At 44.7% G+C, this 21486-nt stretch overlaps 1 protein-coding gene across 1 annotated transcript in view; it reads right to left on the bottom strand.

Moving 5' to 3' along the window:
* Positions 1-10414: 10414 nt before the first annotated feature.
* The window catches only part of ache (acetylcholinesterase (Yt blood group)), a 53464-nt gene continuing 42392 nt past the window's right edge, over positions 10415-21486 (bottom strand). Inside the window, exon 4 of the mRNA XM_072258454.1 lies at positions 10415-18031. Coding sequence (XP_072114555.1) covers positions 17910-18031 — 122 coding nt within the window. The 3' untranslated portion in view covers positions 10415-17909. The remainder of the gene's footprint in view (positions 18032-21486) is intronic.

Below are 21486 nucleotides of genomic sequence, written 5' to 3'. Positions count from 1 at the left end.
GTTGCTTTTCTTGTGATCGCAACACCCCGTTGGACATGTTAATGTGGAATGCTGCAAGTCCAATTCACTGATTTATTGGCGGCAGGCGGGGCAGCTGGGTGGCCTCGGTCGTAGCAAGGACTAGGCCTCCAGCCGCAGTGTCGCCTATATACAGCTGCCCAGGCTGGAGCTGGTGCTGCCTCCTAGTGTTTGCTCGGCAGAAGACAAGCTGTATTGTGTTCAACTGCAAGCTGTCATAGCATTCATGGACTCAGGGTCTTGACTATATATTTTTCTGTGTGACTGTATTTTACTGATATTTTATAAGTGCTGTGTTTGACTGTTGGTACTATGTTTTGTCCCTTGGCCCTGGAGGAAAGCTGCATTCATGTATGGTTGAATGACAACTAAACTTGAACTTGAGACAATAGAAGACCAGTTTGACAATTCAGTGTCAAGAATTCAAATCTGACCAGGCCAAGTTGAATTTGTTAAATTGCATAAATGTGAATAGGAGATCAGTAATGAGAATGTGGACTTTGAAATTGCAAAGACTGTACTGGTCCTTGCCCAATGTGGTTCAACATCAGGTGTCACACTATCACAGTGGTTAGCATAACACTTCTACAACACCACTGACCTGGGTTCAACTCCTGCCTCTGTCTGTATGTTTTCCTTTGACTGCGTGGGTTTCCTCCGGGAGCTTTTGGTTCCTCCCACATTCCCATGATGTATGGGCTAGTAGGGTAACCAGTAAAAGCAAGGATGTAATGATGAGGTTTTATAAGGCTTGGAATACGCTTATCACATGAATAATGTTTGATGGCTCTGGGCCTGTACTGACTGGAATTCAGAAGAATGAGGGAGACCTCATTGAAACCTATGGAATGGTGAAAGGCCTTGATAGAGTGGATGTGGAGAGGATGCTTCCTATGGTGGGTGAGTGTAAGACCAGAGGACACAGCCTCAGAATAGAGGGACATCCATTTGAAATGGTGATGTGGAGGAATTTCTTTACCAGAGGGTGATGAATCTGGAATTCATTGCCACAGGTGATAGTATATATTTACTCTATATAGATTCACTCTTAAATACTAATGGAGTCTTTCAGTGTTTGCCAGGGGATGTCAATGCCAATTTTACATCTGTAAAATTTTATCCTTTTTGAATTACTACCTCCCACCCGTTCACGGCCTCTCTTTATACTTTATACTTTATTGTCGCCAAACAATTGATACTAGAATATACAATCATCACAACGATATTTGATTCTGCACTTCCTGCTCCCTGGATTACAAATATTAAAAATAGTAAAAAATAGTAAATATTAAAAATTTAAATTATAAATCATAAACAGAAAATAAAAAATGGAAGGTAAGGTAGTGCTAAAAAACCGAGAGGCAGGTCTGAATATTTGGAGGGTACGGCCCAGATCCGGGTCAAGATCTGTTCAGCAGTCTTACCACAGTTGGAAAGAAGCTGTTCCCAAATCTGGCCGTAGGAGTCTTCAAGCTCCTGAGCCTTCTCCCGGAGGGAAGAGGGACGAAAAGTGTGTTGGCTGGGTGGGTCGTGTCCTTGATTATCCTGGCAGCACTGCTCCGACAGCGTGCGGTGTAAAGTGAGTCCAAGGATGGAAGATTGGTTTGTGTGATGTGCTGCGCTGTGTTCACGATCTTCTGCAGCTTCTTTCGGTCTCGGACAGAACAACTTCCATACCAGGTTAGTCATAGTCATACTTGATTGATCCCGGGGGAAATTGGTTTTCGTTACAGTTGCACCATAAGTAATAAATAGTAATAGAACCATAAATAGTTAAATAGTAATATGTAAATTATGCCAGTAAATTATGAAATAAGTCCAGGACCAGCCTATCGGCTCAAGGTGTCTGACCCTCCAAGGGAAGGTTTGTAAAGTTTGATGGCCACAGGCAGAAATGACTTCCTATGACACTCTGTGTTGCATCTCGGTGGAATGAGTCTCTGGCTGAATGTACTCCAGTACCCACCCAGTACATTATGTAGTGGATGGGAAACATTGACCAAGATGGCATGCAACTTGGACAGCATCCTCTTTTCAGACACCACCGTGAGAGAGTCCAGTTCCATCCCCACAACATCACTGACCTTACAGATGAGTTTGTTGATTCTGTTGGTGTCTGCTACCCTCAGCCTGCTGCCCCAGCACACAACAGCAAACATGATAGCACTGGTCACCACAGACTCGTAGAACATCAGCATCGTCCAGCAGATGTTAAAGGACCTCAGTCTCCTCAGGAAATAGAGACGGCTCTGACCTTTGTAGACAGCCTCAGCGTTCTTTGACCAGTCCAATTTATTGTCAATTTGTATCCCCAGGTATTTGTAATCCTCCACCATGTCCACACTGACCCCCTGGAAGGAAACAGGGGTCACCGGTACCTTAGCTCTCCTCAGGTCTACCACCAGCTCCTTAGTCTTTTTTACATTAAGCTGCAGATAATTCTGCTCACACCATGTGACAAAGTTTCCTACCGTAGCCCCGTACTCAGCCTCATCTCCCTTGCTGATGCATCCAACTATGGCAGAGTCATCCAAAAACTTCTGAAGATGACAAGACTCTGTGCAGTAGTTGAAGTCCGAGGTGTAAATGGTGAAGAGAAAGTTGTGATGCACCCTAGAAGAATGCTTTCTATGGTGCATCTATAAAAATTAGTGAGGGTTTTAGGGGACAGGACAGAACTTAAAGCTTTTGACCTGTTCCACTTGCACACCACCGATGTAAATTGGGTCGTGCGGTCCGCTACTCCTTCTGAAGTCAACAACCAATTCCTTCGTCCTGCTGACGTTGAGGGATAGGTTATTGTCTTTGCACCATGCCACCAGGTTCTTAATTTCCTCTCTGTACTCAAACTCATCATTACCCGAGATATGGCCTACAATTGTTGTGTCATCACCAAACTTATATATTGAGTTTGATGGAAACTTGGCTACACAATCATGGGTGTACAGTGAGTACAGCAGGGGGCTGAGTACACAGCCTTGTGGGGCACTGGTGCTGAGAGTGATTGTAGAGGAGAGCTTGTCCCCTATTTTTACAGCCTGGGTCCTGTCTGTGAGGAAGTTGAAGATCCAGCTGTAGATCTGAGTGCTAAGGCCCAGGTTCCGGAGCTTAGGAATCAGTTTATTTGGAATGATGGTATTAAAGGCAGAGCTGTAGTCAATGAAAAGGAGCCTTACGTATGTGCTTTTATTCTCCAGGTGTTCTAAGGAGGAATGTAGGGCCAGAGAGATGGCATCTGCCATTGACCTGTTGCTCTGGTAGGCGAATTGCAAAGCGTCGAGGTTGACCGGTAGGCTGTGGTTGATGTGTGCCATAACTAATCTCCCGCTTCCCATCCACGGAGCCCAGGCTTAGATAGTGAATATGAAATTAAACTTGCAGATTATGTCAATACAAATGTGTTTGCGCTTATATTATGGAAAAAGAGAGTGTGAGCCATTGAAAACTGGTGAAATTATTAGTGAGGAAAAAGGCAGGCAGAGCTGTGTTCAGTGATTGGTTGGGGTTAATACTTTTATTCCAAGATGGAGAACAGGGAGACAGACTTCACAATGGAAATGATGTTGAATTGTGGATGGAAAGTCCACAAGTTAAAAAAAACGCAATACAAGGAGAATATATCCACTGAGGAGTGACAGATTCTCATTTTCAGATAGCTTCCATTTTGGTGTTAAAGGAAGTAGAACATTGGTGCCTTAAACTTTATAATCTTTTAACACAAGAAAATGGGAGCAGGAATAGGCTGTCAAGCACTTTATGCCTCTCTATTCACTTAATATGATCATGACTGATCTATGCTGCCCTCAATACCCGTTCTGTTCCATTTCTCTGTACTTCTCTATTCCTTGATCTATCAAATATCTATATGCCTCCACTTATCACTGGTCTAGTTTCCACCAGCTACTGGCTGTGAATTCCAGAGATTCACCTCCTTCTGCAAGAAGTTGTTTCTACATAGACTAGATTTTAAATGCAGCACACACACAATGCTGGAGGAGCTCAGCAGGCCAGGCAGCATTTTTGGAAATGAATGAACAGTCAATATTTCAGGCCGAGACCCTTCTTCAGGACTGGAGAGGAAAGGGGAAAAGATGCCAGGATAAAAAGGCAGGAGGATAGCTAGAAGGTGATAGGTGAAGCCAGGTGTGTGGGAAAGGAAGGAATCTGATAGGAGATGCGAATGGACCATAGGAGGAGGGGACCCAGGGGGAGCTAATTGGCAGGCGAGAAGAGGTAAGAGGTCAGAGTGGGGAATAAGAGGGGAGGGGGAGGTAATATATTTTTACCGGAAGGAGAAATCGATATTTGTGCCATCAGTTTTAAATGAGTGGCCCCTTATCCTATATCCCTTATACTTTAGTTATGCCCCTGTGCTTGAGATTCTCCCACTGGTGAACTCTGGTGTGCTTGGTTTGGAGAATCTTTGTTTTTAAGTAGTTGGAAAACTGTGCATGGTACTACATTAGTTTAGAAAAATTAGTGAGGGAATCAGAAGGTTATAGACCAGCTAGCCTAAAATCTACTGATGGGAAATGGCTTGGCTGTATAAATAAGAACTGAGCCACAGAATATTGGTCAAATGTCACTTGTTCAGGGAATCCATCAATGTAAATCTGATTTTTTTTTGTTTTTGTAGGACTTGACTGTAGTATTGGGTAGGAGATAGTCTACACAGTGAACAGCAGGGCACTGAGGAGTGTGGTAGAACAGAGGGATCTGGAATATAGGTTGATAATGCATTGAAAGTGGCTTCACAGGAAGATAGGGTCGTAAAGGTAGCTTTTGGCACTTTGGTCTTCATCAATCAAAGTATTGACAACAAGAGATGGGATGTCATGCTGAAGTTGTATAAGATGTTGGTGAGGCCCAATTTGGAGTATTGTGTTGCAGGAAAGATGTAAATAAGGTTGAAGATTACAGAGAAAATTTACAAGGATGTTGCTGGGTCTGGAGGACCTGAGTTAAATGGAAAGATTGAATAGGTTAGTATTTCATTCCACGAAGTCATAAGACACAGGAGCAGAATTAGGCCATCTGGTCCACCGAGTTTTGCTCCGCCATTCAATCATGGCTGATCCTTTGTTTTTCTATCTCCTCCTCAACCCCAGTTCCCAGCCTACTCTCCGTAATCTTTGATGCCATGTCCAATTAAGAAGCTATCAATCTCTGCCTTAAATACACCCAACTGCCTCCACAGCTGCATGTGGCAACAAACTCCACATATTCACTGCACTTTGGCTGAAGAAATTTCTCCGCATCCAGATCTATCCTTCTGCATAATTATGGAGAAGGATAGATCTGGACCCAGGGTTGAGATTTTTGATTGGAGAAAGGCTAACTTTGAGGAGATGCGAAGGATTTAGATGGAGTGGATTGAGACAATTTGTTTTATGGGAAGGATGTAATAGAGAAACAGAGGTCACTTAAAGGTGAAATTTTGAGAGTACAGAATCTTATGTTCCTGTTAGGTTGAAAGGAAAGGTTAAAAGTTTGAGAGAGCCATGGTTTTCAAGGGATATTGGAAACTTGGTTCGGAAAAAAAGAGAACTCTACAATAAATATAGACAGCGTGGAGTAAATGAGGTGAGGTGCTCGAGGAACATAAAGAATGTAAAAAGAATCTTAAGAAAGAAATTAGAAAAGCTAAAAGAAGATGTGAGGTTGCTTTGGCAAGTAAGGTGAAAATAAATCCCAAGGGTTTCTACCGTTATATAAATAGCAAAAGGATAGTGAGGGATAAAATTGCTCCTTTAGAGAATCAGAATGGACGGCTATGTGTGGAGCCAAAAGAGATGGGGGAGATTCTTAACAATTTCTTCGGTATTCACTAAGGAGAAGGATATTGCATTGTGTAAGATAAGGGAAACGGGTAGGAAAGTTATGGAAACTATGATGATTAAAGAAGTAGTAGTAGTAATAAGGAATATAAAAGTGGATAAGTCTCCGGGTCCTGACAGGATATTACCTAGGACATTGAGGGAAGTGAGTGTGGAAATAGCAGGGGCTCTGACAGAAATATTTCAAATGTGATTAGAAACGGCGATGGTGCCGGAGGATTGACGTGTTGTTCCATTGTTTAAAAAGGGTTCTAAGAGTAAACCTAGCAATTATCGGCCTGTGAGTTTGACGTCAGTGGTGGGTAAGTTGATGGAAAATATTCTTAGAGATGGTATATATAATTATCTGGATAGACAGGGTCTGATTAGGAACAGTCAACATGGATTTGTGTGTGGAAGGTCATGTTTGACAAATCTTATTGAATTTTTTTAAGAGGTTACTAGGAATGTTGACGAGGGTAAAGTGGTGGATGTTGTCTATATGGACTTCAGTAAGGCCTTTGACAAGGTTCCACACGGAAGGTTGGTTAAGAAGGTTCAATCGTTAGGTATTAATATTGAAGTAGTAAAATGGATTCTGCACTGGCTGGATGGGAGACGCCAGAGAGTGGTGGTGGAAAACTGTTTGTCAGATTGGAGGCCGGTGACTAGTGATGTGCCTTGGGGATCTGTACTGGGTCCAATGTTATTCATCATTTACATTAATGATCTGGATGATGGGATGGTAAATTGCATGAGTAAGTATGCAGATGATACTAAGATAGGTGGAGTTGTGGATAATGAAGTAAGTTTTCAAAGCTTGCAGAGAGATTTAGGCCAGTTAGAAGAATGGGCTGAAAGATGACAGATGGAGTTTAATGCTGATAAATGTGAGGTGCTACACTTTGGTAGGACTAATCAAAATAGGACATACATGGTAAGTGGTAGGGCATTGAAGAATGCAGTAGAACAGAGGGATCTAGGAATAATTGTGCATAGTTCCCTGAAGGTGGAATCTCATGTGGATAGGGTGTTGAAGAAAGCTTTTGGTGTGCTGGCCTTTATAAATCAGAGCATTGAGTATAGGAGTTGGGATGTAATGTTGAAATTGTACAAGGCATTGGTGAGGCCAAATTTGGAGTATTGTGTACAGTTCTGATCACCAAATTATAGGAAAGATGTTAACAAAATAGAGTACAGAGAAGGTTTACTAGAATGTTACCTGGGTTTCATCACCTAAGTTACAGAGAAAGTTGAACAAGTTGGGTCTTTATTCTTTGAAACGTGGAAGGTTGAGGGGGGACTTGGTAGAGGTATTTAAGATTATGAGAGGGATAGATAGAGTTGACATGGATACGCTTTTTTAATTGAGAGTGGGGAGATTCAAACAAGAGGGCATGAGTTGAGAGTTAAAGGGCAAAAGTTTAGGGGTAACATGAGGGGGAACTTCTTTACTCAGAGAGTGGCGGCTGTGTGGAACGAGCTTCCAGCAGAAGTGGTTGAGGCAGGTTTGATGTTGTCGTTTAAAGTTAAACTGGACAGCTACTTGGACAGGAAAGGAATGGAGGGTTATGGGTTGAGTGCAAGTCGGTGGGACTAGGTGAGAGAAGAGCTCGGCACAGACTAGAAGGGCCGAGATGACCTGTTTGCGTGCTGTAATTGTTATATGGTTATATCTCTGTTTTGAAAGGGCGCCCCACTGTCCTCAGGCTGTGCCCTCTTGTCCTGGACTTTCCCACCACGGGAAACATCCTTTCCACATCTACTCTCTCTAGGCCTTTCAACATTTGAAAGGTTTCAGCGAGATCCCTCCTCCCCCCGCCCACCAAATCCTTCTGAATTCCAGTGAATACAGACCCAGAGCCATCAAATGTTCTTTTCATTCCTTTCATTCCTGGAATCATCCTTGTGAACTTCCTCGGACCCTCTCCAAATCCAACATATCTTTTCTAAGATGAGGGGCCCAAAACTGTTCACGATACTCAAGGTGAGGCCTCACCAGTACCTTATAAAGCCTCAGCATCAAATCCCTGCACTTGTATTCTAGACCTCTTGAAATGAATGCTAACATGGCATTTGCCTTCCTCATCACTGACTCAACCTGCAAGTTAACCTTCAGTGTGTTCTGTACAAGGACTTCCAAGTCCCTCTGCATCTCAGATTCCTGGATTTTCTTCCTGTTTAGAAAATAGTCTGCACACTTACTTCTACCAAAGTGCAGAGCCATACATTTTCCAACATTGAATTTCATCTGCCACTTTCTTGCCCATTCTCTTAATCTGTCTAAGTCCTTCTGCATCCTACTTGTTTCCTCGACACTACCTGCCCCTCCACCAATCTTCGCATTATCTACAAACTTGGCAACAAAGCCACCTATTCCATCATATAAATCATTTATACAGCGTAAAAAGAAGTGGTCCCAACACCGACCCCTGCGGAACACCACTAGTCACTGGCAGCCAACCAGAAAAGGATCCTTTTATTCCCACTTGCTGCCTCCTACCAATCAGCCAATGCTCTAACCATGTTAGTAACTTTCCTGTAATACCATGGGCTCTTAACTTGGTAAATAGCCTCATGTGTGGCACCTTGTATAAGGCCTACTTCAAGTCCAAATAGACAACATCCACTACATCCCCTTTATCCATCCTACTTGTAATTTCCTCAAAGAATTCCAACAGGTTCGTCAGGCAGGATTTTCCCTGAAGGAAACCATGCTGACTTTGTACCATCTTGTCCTGTTCCACCAAGTACTCCATCACCTCATTCTTAACAATTGAGTCTAACATCTTCCCAACCACTGAGGTCAGGCTAACTGGTCTATAATTTCCTTTCTGCTGGCTTCCTCCTTTCTTAGAGTGGAGTAACATTTACAATTTTCCTGTCCTCTGGCACTATGCCAGAGTCCAATGATTTTTGAAAGATCATTTCTAATGCCACCACAATCTCTAACGCTACCTCCTTCTGAACCCTAGGGTGCAGTTCCTCTGGTCCAGGTGACTTATGTACCTTTAGGTCTTTCAGCTTTTTGAGCACTTGTAATAGTAACTGCATACACTTCTCTTCCTTCACACAACTCAATGTCAGACACACTGCTACTGTCTTCCACAGTGAAGACTGATGCAAAATACTCATTTAGTTCAGCAGCCATTCTCTTGTCTCCTGTTATTATTTCTCTTGCCTCATTTTCTAGCAGTCCTATATCCACTCTCATTTCTCTTTTTAACATACATGAAAAAACTTTTTCTGTCCACTTTGATATTATTTGCTAGCTTGCTTTCATATTTCATCTTCTACCTTCTAATGATTTTTGTTAGTTGCTCTGTAGGTTTTTAAAAATTTCTTAATCCTCTGTCTTCCCACTAATCTTTGCTTTGTTGTATGCCCTTTCTTTTGCTTTTACAATAGCTTTGACTTCCCTTGTCAGTCACGGTTATACTATTTTACTGTTTGAGTATTTCATCATTTTTGGAATACACATGTCCAGCACCTTCCTCATTTTTCCCAGACATGCACACCAGCGCTGCTCTGCTGACATCCTTGCCAGCAGCTCCTTCCAATTTACTTTGACCAATGCCTCTCTCATACCACTGTAATTTCCCTTACTCCACTGAAATACTGCTATATCAGACTTTACTTTCTCCCTATCAAATTTCAAGTTGAACACAATCATATTGTGATCATTGGTTCCTAAGGGTTCTTTTTACCATAAACTCTCTGGGAATATTCCTTGGAATGTAAAAGAGTGAGAGGAGATTTGATAGAGGTATACAAAATTATGAGGGATATATAGAGTAAATGTAAGAAAGCTTTTTCCACTGAGGTTGTGTGGGATAACAACTAGAGGTCATGGGTTAAGGGGGAAAGGTGAAAAGTTTAAGGGGAACACAAGGGGAAACTCCTCCACTCAGAGGGTCGGGAGAGTGTGGAACTAGCTGCCAACACAAGTAGTGCATACGAGTTCGATTTCAACGTTTAAGTGAAATTTGGATTGTACAGGGATGGTACGGCAATAGTGGGCTATAGTCCTGGTGCAGGTCGATTGGATTTGGCTGATTAAATGGCTTGGCCTGGACTTAATGGGCCGAAGGGCCTATTTCTGTGCTGTACTTTTCTTTGACTCTACAGCAGGGGTTCCTTAAATTTTTCATGCCATGGACCATTAACTGAGGGATCCATGGACCCCAGGTGGGGAAGCACTGGTCTATAGTTTGTTAAGGGGTCACTGGTTAAAGTTAAATCTCATAAGGATGTGATGGGTTGCCTCTTAAAATTGCTGTTCCATTTCCAGTATTGCCTATATCCACTTTCTTGTCACTGCCCTGTACACCAGGGGTTCCCTACCTGGTTCCAAAAAATTTGGAATCCCTGCTCTATACCCTCAGCCTCTAGTTTTTCCCTTATTACTGTGCAACGTCAGTCTGGTTTTCATGCTAGCTTCTCCGGAGTAGGGCTTGAACCCACAGATTGTGAACCTTTGAGCTGTTACCAGAGGGTGTTTGAGTTAGAAGGGTCAGTTCCTGTATTTTTCTTTGTGGAAAATCAAAATAACAAGTCTGTTGAAGAAAATCACTTCAGGTTATCAATAGAGATATATTTATTGAAAAATGCATGGATTATTGTGTCATGACAATACATTCACTTTACATGCATAATATACAATGGGCATCGTCTCTGAATACTTTGAAGAAGAGGCAGTGTTTGGTGTCAGTGCAAGACTCTAAATACTCTTACGCAATGTAAAAGAATTGAATATAGCAGTGGAGGGTCTCAAATCCTCGTTAACCGTTCCCAAAGTGCACAGACATAATGAGAACACTATCGCATCCAAGATCCCCTAAGTTACCCACCAGCCCATCCCCACTTGGAAGTGGATAGGTGGCCATTCGCTGCCTGTTGGCGTTCCCTCCCTGGCAGCACTGTTGGCATCCCGTTAATCTCGGAGGTATGTTTTCTCCTGCGCTGTCTGTGGTGGCTCACTATCATTAGTAATAAGCACAAGGCAATAGATGCCTTCAAGCCATGGCTTTTTTTTTTACAATAATTTACTAAAAATAAATACTAAACAGCAGTTGTACGGGAAACGTACATTGGCTTGTCAAAATTTCGCAGTGCCTATTTTCAATAGCTGGAGTTTGGGGATTATTTCATTAGCTGTACAATCCCCGGTAGTTACATTTAGAATATGCTAATATAGTGTGGTCAAATGCAGTGCAACACTCCCAAAGTTGTGATTTTTGATGTAGACTGTCCTCCTTAGGCCTCAAAGCCTGACAAAGAGCTAATGAGTAATTGTAATGTTTAAGGAGACCTCAGTGGTGGATCTGGCAGAAGATCATGACGCAGCACAGCCACAGTGAAGGAAGAAGAAGGCTGCAGAAGTGAAGCGTTCTCTGTCATCTTGCATTCCACACCACTGGACCCTTATTCAGCATGATGCTGTGGGAAGTGAAAAAGACCACCTCCGGAGAACATCTACGTTCGGTTCAGAACTGATGGAAATATCTTCAACCTTTACTGACCTTCTCGCTCAAACAAAAACCATGCAACAGCCTATTCTCGATATACTATATGCAGATGACTGTGCTCTTCTCACGCGCCCAGAGGACGTGTTGCAGGCTGCAGTCATTCAGTTTGCCAAGGCTGCAAGGGCTTTCGAGTTAATAATCAGTCTGAAGAAAACAATGATCCTCCATCAGAAACCCCCTTGTGGTGTTTACAGCCCACCTCTGATCACCATTGGTGACCATCCTCTCACCACGGTTGAGCAGTTCACCTCCCTGGGCAGCGTCATCTCCAGCGATGGTATGGTAGTAAGGGATGTTGACAATTGATTTGCCAGAGCCAGCAGTGCCTTTGGATGCCTCCAGAAACGTGTGTGGAGGAGCCACCAGCTACGCCTGTCCACAAGAATCCAGGTGTACAGGGCTGCCATCGTCACAGCACTGCTATACGGCTCTGAAGCCTGGTTCTTGTACCACAAGCAAACCTGGTTGCTCAAGCACTTCCATCAGCGCTGCCTCCACTCCATCATGGGTATCAGCTGGCAGGATCGTGTCTCCAACAATGACGTCCTGGAGAAGGCCCAACTTCCAAGCACTGAAGCCACTTTGCTGCTCAGGCAGCTTCACCGGTCAGGCTGTGTGTCTCGCAAGGACAACTCCAGGTTACCAAAAGCAGTACACTGTGGAGAACTCCCTCAGGGCAAGAGAGATTGTGGTGCTCTGTGTAAGAGGTACAAAGACCAACTTAAGCAGCAGTTCTCTCAGGCAAATATCGAGGTCAACGAGTGGCAGCAGCCGGCTTGTGACAGAGACCGCTGGAGAACACTGATCCACAGGGCAGCCAAGGATTTTGAGGAATCCAGAAGAGTGACTGCTGAAGAGAAGAGGAGATGCAGTAAGGACCCTACGACCCAAGCACATGCATGCCAGCTCTTCCCATGTTCCTACTGTTCCAGAGTCTACAGATCCAGAATTGGCCTCTACAGTCACCAATGGTCGTGCCGTTGCTCCTAAGGACTTTCCTTCTCTCCTGATCTTCGCAAGCAAAGAACCAGCCATCGTCGTCATCAGTGTTGAAGGAGATGTCATGTTCCCACATCACCACAAACAGCCGGGTTTCACATTGATGATTGAAAGATTCAGTCTAGGTGGAACATGTCTGTTTCTGTAGTGGTGTGGGAGTTTATTTCGTATCCCTCTGTGAGACGTATGAGACCTTACTTCAAAGACTTATCCCAAAGATGGGAAAGCAGCTGTCTCCTTTACACTGCACCTTCAACGTAGACATGAAGAGACTGTAAACCTGAGGGGGAACATCTTCACTCAGAGAGCGGCGAGAGTGTGGGTTTGACTTCAGAGAAGTTTGGATAAGTACATGGATGGGAGGGGTGTGGAGGGCTATAGGCCAGGTGTGGGTTGATGGGATCAGGCACAGTAGCGTAGTGGTTGGCACAACGCTTTACAGTACCAGCCAGCTGGGTTTAATACCCGCCACTGCCTGTAAAGAGTTTGTACGTTCTCCCCATGACTGCATGGGTTTCCTCTGGTGCTTTGGTTTCCTCTCACAGTCCAAAGGTGGGTGGTTGGTAGGTCATGTGCGTCGTCCTGTGATTCGACGAGGCTCAGATCAGAAGATTGCTGTGTGTTGTGGCTGGAAGAGCCCACTTCGAGCTGTATCTCAACAAATAAATAACAGTCTAAGGGCTAAGGGGCCTGTTTCTGTGCTGTCGTGCTCTGACTATTAGAATCGGGATCCCGAACTGGGGCTTGAACCAATGACTCACCCACAAAGGGATGGAAATGAGACTACAGCCTCCTGCTGAACTTCACGGAGGCACTGCAGAGTTAGGGAGACACTGAATCGCAATCAGGATCAGTAACACGCTGTCTCTTTCTGCGAACTGTTACAATCTCAAGCTGTGTTGCCATTAACATTGGGAATGGACCATTCAGCGTTGTCAAATTGGATTTTAAATCCCTCAAAACCTACCAGACACTGCCTCTGAAAAAGCACACAAAAAACACTTAAATAAATAATTTTACAATATATCTCAGAGAAAAGTGTATTTCACAGGGAATTTCAAAGTGAGATCAGTTTCATTCCCAAGCGCAGTAGTGTAGATGCAGAGTGCTTGCACATGAGTTGCCTGGTACGAGTGAGTGGAGATGAGAACTGTTTGCAAAGGTTCTGATAGACAATGTAACGAAAGAATGGTAGCTGTGGGGCTGGGGTCAACTTCCTAATTAACGCTGTCCCCAATATTCTGTGGCAAGAAGGTAGTTATCAAGCAACCTCTTCTCCAAATAACAGTCTTGAATTTGGGATATCTTTTAGAAGTGCATGTTTATTCCTGCTGGATTCCAAGAGGGCAGACAGCAGATGGAGTGGGGCTGCAGAAGGTCTGTCTTTGGAGTGCTGCTGTCCAGGTGAGGGTCAGCCCTGTCTGTGCCCAGGGCAGTTGTAGGAGAAAATCCTGGATGTTCAGCATACCTATACCTCTGATTGCCATGTTGATCATTCACCACATAACATCACCTTTAGACCTCGAGCCCAGAGTTTGGCTGCATTGACTATAAGACATAGGAGCAGAATTAAACCATTTGGCCCAGCTGATCTGCTCCACCATTCCATCATGGCTGATTTATCAACCCCTCAACCCCATTCTTCTTCCTCCTTGTATCTTTTGACACCCTTACTAATCAAGAAACTTATCAACTCTGCTTTAACTATACTCAGTGACTTGGCCTCCACAGCCATCTGTGGCAATGAATTCCACAGATTCACCACCCTCTGGCTTAAAGAAATACTTCCTCATCTCTGTTCTAAAGTGATGTCCTTGTACTCAGAAGCTGTGTCATCTGGTCCTAGGTTCTCCCACTGTAGGAAACAAACTTTCCACATCCACTCAATGTTTGGTACTTTTCAATGAGACTCCTCCCTTCATTCTTCTAAACTCCAGTGGGTTCATACCCATAGCTATCAAATGCTCCTCATACATTACCCTTTCATTCCCAGGATCATTCTTGAGAACCTCCTCTGGACCCTCTCCAGTGCCAGCACATCCTTTCTTTGATAGGAGGCCCTAAACAGCATACAATGGTCTCACTGATGTCTTATGAAGTCTCATTGAAGGTTGCACATGACATACCCCTTGGTCTGGTCTGCTTTTCCTAAGGCCAGAAGTGTATTGGACCCAACTTGGGGTGGGTGGTGGTGACAGGGGGGACAGATTGGAGCTCTGTCTATGGGATGGGGAAGAGAACTGGAATTCAATGATGGCTAGGGGAGGGAATCGTCATTCGGGAGGGGAATCGAATGCAGGGGACAGTTGGGAACAGCAATAATGGGACATCCCTTGGAGTTTGGAGGGAGGTAGTGCTGGTGAATGGAGCCCAAGGACTAGGGATGTACTGGCTGGCACTTTGCTGGTAAGAAGGTGTCATATGGTAACTGGAGCCAACTCGCCCTGCCTGCTAAATGAAACCACCCCCTACGTAGCTGACATGGTAATTGTAGCAGGGTGACTACACAGTGGAAGAGCACCAGTCAGATTTCTGGACTGGTGTAATGTCACTGGATAAGCCAAACCAATCTCCTGGCTGTTGTTTATTGAACTGCACTTCCAATGTTGTGAAACATATCCCTTGTCTATACAGTGCAAAATAGGCCCTTCAGCCCAACTCTTCCATACTGACCACAGTGCCTTCATGAGATAATCTCATTGAGAACATCAAACATTAGAGCACAGTACAGGCCCTCTGGCCCACGATGTGCCCCTTTTCAATCTACTCCATGATCAATTTAACTCTTCCCTTCCACTTTTCTATCATCCATCCTCTTAAATGCCCCTAATGCAACTGCCTCTACCACCAACCTCTGACAGTGCGTTCCGCGAAAGAAAAGAAACCTAGCCTGTATCCATTTCAATCTTCTCTATCTACATGCTTGTTCATAAGTCTTTTACACATTGTAACTGTACCCAGCGCTACCGCTGGCAGCTTGTTCCATCTACCCTCCATCCTCTGCAGAAAAACCTGTCTTCAGGTATCCTTTAAATCCCTTTCACTCTCACCTTTAACTTATGATCTCTAGTTTTAGACTCTCTCAGCCTGGGAAACAGATTGCATCAATGCCCCTCGTGATCTTATAAACCCTTTTATTCCACAAGGTCACCACTTAACCTCGTCACTCCAGGGAAAGCGGCCCCAGGTTGGTCAGTCTCTTCTGTAACTTCAACCCTCTGCTTCCAGCAACATCCTTGTGAATCTTTTCTGTACCCTCTCTTGGGATTGTTGGCTAAGACGTACGAATTGGAACAGAGTGCAGGAGAGAGCTTTTTCTGTTGGGATGGGCTCGATGTAATCTAGACTGGTACTAAGTAAGGGTGGACAGAGGTAGAAGTGCGGCAAAACAGGTGCAATTAATGGTTTATATGTGGACAATGTATGGAAAGCTACAGAGACTAGTGTTATAAACATGAGAAAGTCTGCAGTTGCTGGAGGTCCAGGGTGACACTAAGACCAAAGTGCTGGAGGAACTCCGCCGGTTGGGCAGCATCTATGGAAATGAATAAACAGCTGACGTTTTGGGCCGGGACTTTTCTTCAGGACTTGAAAGGAAGGGGGAAGACATCAGAATAAAAAGGTGGTGGGGAGGGGAAAGAGGATAGCTGGAAGGTGATCGGTGAAGCCAGGTAGGTTGAAAGATTAAGGGCTGGAGGAAAAGGAGTCTGATAGGAAAGGAGAGTGGACCATAAGAGAAAGGGAAAAGGGGGGTTACCGGGGTGAGGTGATATGCAGGTTAACGGCCAGAGTAGGGCGTAGAAGAGGGGAGGGGGAGGAAATTTTTTTTGAAACTGGGAGGACAAATAGATAAACACGAGGAATTAGATATATTCAGTTTAGCATGAATGGCCCCTTATCTTTTAGTTATGTCCCTGTGTGTGAGGTTTTCCCACTGGTGAACTCGGATATTCTTGGTTTGGGAAGTTTTTTTACTGAAAGGGAAGAGGCGTTGATTAGCAAGGCTTCCTTTTGCCACTGGAGGCTATTTGGCCCATTATGTCAAGCTTGGCTCATGGATCCATCCCATTCCTCCACTATCAACCCATCCAACTCTCCTCCCAAATCCCCAAATTTCACCATGTGCTACCCTGGGTGTCACTTACAGAGGGTAAATAACCACTTATTCTTGTGCCTTCGGTATGTAGGAGGGAACTGGAGCAGCTCAAAAAAAAAAAACACGTCACAGGAAGAACGTGCAAACTCCACACAGCCCACGCCAGAGGTCAGACTGAACCTGGCTCTCGGGAGCAGTACTCTGGTGCTGCCCCAAGTGCTGAGCATGGAGTACATGTCAATGCGCTGGGAGATCCAAGTCATCCTTTCGAAAGAGGTACGACAAGTAATCCACTGCCTTGAGCCTCTCTCGGAGGGAAGCAGAGTTGGAGAGCAGGGAAGAGTTGCTGAGATCACTCTGAAGGGACTGGGTGCAGTTTTGGTTTTCACTCCCGAGGATGGATATACTGGCCTTGGAGTCAGTGCAATTATAAATTCACCAGAGGAAGTCCCAGCTGGGATAGGAAGCCTTTGAGCGGCCATGAGAGGGCCAGGAAGCTTGGCCTCTTTTAGGATGAGAGCTGATCTTTCTGAGATGTATTGGGTCCTGCCAGAGATGAGGAGGAAGGACACTGAGATGTTTCTTGCGCTGGTAGAAGATCCAGACTGATGGGTGATGTGGTGGGGTGGGGGGCTTCAGGACCTGGGGTGGTAATTTGGGACTGTGGTGGGGGAGAAATTTCTTCTGCGAGAGGATTTCCCTTCCCCAGAGAACATGGAGGTTATGTGAATGAGGTTGGGTAGGTCAGAGGATCTAATGATCAGCATTCCTTCTTGTAGCAGAGATTTAGTCATTTTCATAGGGAATGGTGATGGAGGTTCAAGGGGCCAAGTAGGTTTCTAATATCTCAACCAGTGATGGACTAATTGGGGAAAAGACCCAGAGCCTTAAGGGGCAGCTGGATCTTTGTGACAAAGCAAGAGAGCGTATAGGGGACTTATAGTGAAGGGTTTGGGGGAGAGTTGGGGAGAGAATGTGTGATAGCAGAGCAAGGGAGGAGGGGGTCTAGGATGAATAACAGGAGGGTATGGGTGAGGAAAATACCAGAAGGGGTTAAAGTGGAGCAGGATATGGGGAGAATGGAGAGGGTTTGCTAAGAGATTATAGTAGTGGAGAGTAGGGAGGGGAAGACGGCTGAGAAGGCGAGAGAGAGAAAATTGAACTGACTGCATTTGGGAGAGTGTGTGGGGCAGCAGAGATGGGCAGGGGGTGGCCTAGAGGACAGAAAGGAGACAGTGAAACACGTGTGGCAGCCCACGACTGTATGAGAGGAGTGGTTGCCTGGCTGAGTGGGGGGCTTGACGGATGGGGTTTGCATTGGAGACAGTCTCAAGGCAAGGTTTGGTGGTAGGCGCGGAGGGCCGCGGCGGTGTCGCCAGGAGCTAGACAGGGTGTCTGGTCGGTTGCGGAGATGCTGCTGTCTGCCTTGCTAGGCTAGCCGCAGTGTAAAGATCACAGCTCAGCACAGCGCTCCTGCCTGCTGTAGTGGTCAAACTGGTTCTTCCAGTGTACCATGTAGGAGCTCCATCGGTGGAACTCCATCTTCCACTGGCGTTCGGCCTCGTCGATGGTCTCTGCAGGGGCAGAAGGAGAGACAAACTGAGCTCCTGTTAACTTCATTACCAGGCGGGTAATCAGAATCACCGGCACACCTGAAATTTTACTTTGCAGCAGCGGTACAATGCAATACCTAATATAGATTTAAAAAAACTGAATTACAGTAATATGTAATAGTGCAAAAACAAATAAAAAATAGCATTGAGGTAGTGTTCTGGGACTCAATGTCCATTCAGAAATTGGACGGCAGAGGGGAAGAAGCTGTTCCTGAATGTTGAGCATGTGCCTTCATGGAGACAATGAGAAGAGCTGGGGGTCCTTTATGCTGGATGTCGCCATTTTGAAGCATCTCTCCTTGAAAATGTCTTGGGTACTACAGAAGCTAGTACCCAAGATAGAACTGACTAATTCTGTAGCGTCTTTCGATCCTATGCAGCAACATAAGTGTTTGTATTGTCCAGGTGATTTAGGGTCGCGTAAAGAGCTATCACCATGGACCTGTTGTTGCGATAGGCAAATTGCAGTGGGTCCAGGTCCTTGCTGAGGCAGGAGTTGACCCTAACCACGACCAACCTCTCAAAGCATTTCATCACTGTAGATGTGTGCTAATGGATGATTGTTTTTAAGGCAGCTCACACTACTCCCCCCACTGGCACTGTCAGAAGCACTGACCCGCACCCCCACCCCCAACCATGCAAGCAATAGCAAAAGCCCCAAAGACACCTTGATCTAGAGTCCATCAAAAACTACTTCACTATCTCAGACAGGCTCGCTCTCTCTCTCACTCACCATCGAGGGAGAAAGAGATTGCTCCTGCAACTCTGAGAGCAGGAGACCAGCAGCCACTTAGGGAGAGAACTTCAACCCTTGAGGGGAAAATAAAATCACCATTCCTGTTTTACAATGGTCCATTTCTTATTCTTAATCTGAGATCCTTCACCTCCAGATTCTTTCACAAAGTGGGTCCTCTTCACTGCCACCTTATCAACCCCCCCCCCCCCCCCCCCAGAATCTTGTAGGTCTCAGTCAGGACTCCAATTGTTCTAAACTCCAGCAGATACGAGCCTCAACTTCACCCTTCCAGGTATTTTGTCAACCTGTTTAGAACTGATTCTAGCATCCTTAAACAGGCCCCCAGACACAATGACTCAATATTCCGGATATACCTGAAGCATTACTTTCTCACTTCTGTATTCATTTCCCAAAATAAAAATAATATATTTATTGCTTTTCCTAATGCCTGCACACCAGCCCTATTAACCATGCTCAACACCTTCTGTATCTCTGTATCCTCTGTTTGTATAAAACCATTATATTCCCTTTCAAAGCAATTTCACATTTCCACACTTTACATTAATCTTGCCCACTGATCAGAATCAGGTTTATTATCATCGGCATGTGTTGTGAAATTTGTTAACTTAGCAGCAGTTTAATGCAATACATAATATAGGAGAAATAAATAATTCAGTCACAGAATATGTATATTGTGGTTAAAAATCATGCCGAAACAGAAATAGATATTGGAAAAAGTGAGGTAGTGTTCACAGGTTTAATATCCATTTAGGAATCGGATGACAGAGGGGAAGAAGCTGTTCCTGAATCAGAGTGTGTGCCTTCAGGCTTCTGTACCTCGTACTTGATGGTAACAGTGAGAAAAGGACATGCCCTGGGTGCTGGAGGTCCTTAATAATGGACGCTGCCTTTCTGAGACACCGCGCCCTGAAGATGTCCTGGGTACTTTGTAGGACCCAAGATGGAGTCAACTAAATTTACGACCCTCTGCAGCTTCTTCCTGTCCTGTGCAGTAGCACCCTCCCCCCCCCATACCTGACAGTGATGCAGCTTGTCAGAATGCTCTCCATGGTACATCTATAGAAGTTTTTGAGTGTATTTGTTGACATACCAAATCTCTTCAAACTCCTGATGAAGTATAATCGCTGTCTTGCCTTTTTTATAACTACATTGATATATTGAGACCAGGTTAGATCCTGAGGGATCTTGACACCCAGGAACTTGAAACTGTTCACTCTGTCCACTTCTGATCCCTCCATGAGGATGTGTTCCTTCGTCTTACCTTCCTGAAGTCCACAATCAGCTTTTTCATCTTACTGACATTGAATGCCAGGTTGTTGCTGCGGCACCATTCCACTAGTTGGCACATCTCACTCCTGTACGGCCTCTCATCCCCACCTGAGATTCTACCAACAATGGTTGTATCATCAGCAAATTTACAGATGGTATTTGAGCTATGCCTAGCCACACAGTCATGTGTATATAGAGAGTAGAGCAGTGGGCTAAGCACACACCCCTGGGGTGCACCAGTGTTTGCATCTCTCTTTAGTTTCTTTGTTCTCCATTGTGGGCTGTTGCCCACACTTCTGAAGACATGGGTTGGGTCTCAATCTTGGCTGCTGTCTGTGGTGTTCCATACCTTTCTTGTGCCTCTGTGGGTTTACTCCCACATCACAACGACACGCTGGTAGATTAGTTGGCTACTCTGTATCGCCCCCTAGTGTAGGTGGACTCTGCCCGAAAGGCAGCAAAGGGAAAACACTTCTGTGGAGAAGTGGTCATGTCATATGATAGAGCACATAGGAATGAATGGTGTAGGTGTGTGGGGGTCGGGGCACTAATTTACCTCGGTTACAGAAATAAATGAATAAATATCTCTGTGAGCCGTCATGGGCTGAAGGACCTTGTGTCTTCTGACAAAACTAGAATTGGTAACTAGCTTTAGTTCCTTCATTTATATAAATGGTAATTAGCGAATCCTCAATGCCGAATCCTCTTGACCCACTGCATCTTGTCAACTAGAAAATCGTTTGAGTGCTGATTCTTGTTAAGTGAATGATTTCCAAATCAATACATTGTACTCCATTTCGCACAATAATCTGCAACACCTTGTCAAATGCCTTCTGGAAATGGGTACCTATCACATCTACTGGGCTCCTATTGTCTGTGGTGCATGTTCCTTTAAAGAACACCTCCGACAAATCAATCAAACGTGATTTCCCCTCTCAAAAAGCCACGTTGAGTTTGCCTGATTACATAGAATTTTTTTAATGGGCACTGCTATAACCTCTGCAGGTGAGGAGACGCTGGAAGAGGTGTTGCGTGGTGTCCATGCTCGGTTGGGGACTGGTCTTGCTTGTCAGTGCTGCCCTCTGTTGTTCAATCAGTGGAATGACAGGCTGCGTGGCTTGGAACCATCAGTTTATAACCATATAACCATATAACAATTACAGCACGGAAACAGGCCATCTTGGCCCTTTTAGTCCGTGCTGAATGCTTACTCAATTTGAGGGACTTGTCCTTTGGGGTCTTGGACTAAAACAGTGTTTTCCTGTGTGACTTTTTTTTTCTTTCTCCCTATTTTGAATGCATGTGTGTGCTTTGCACCTTGCCCCAGAGGTACACTGTCCTGTTCAGCGGAATCCATGTATGGTTGAATGATAATTAAACTTGATTTGAT

This window comes from Mobula birostris, chromosome 5 (assembly GCF_030028105.1).
Source record: "Mobula birostris isolate sMobBir1 chromosome 5, sMobBir1.hap1, whole genome shotgun sequence".
Taxonomy (NCBI): Eukaryota; Metazoa; Chordata; class Chondrichthyes; order Myliobatiformes; family Myliobatidae; genus Mobula; species Mobula birostris.
This window is presented reverse-complemented; position numbering and strand designations above follow the sequence as displayed.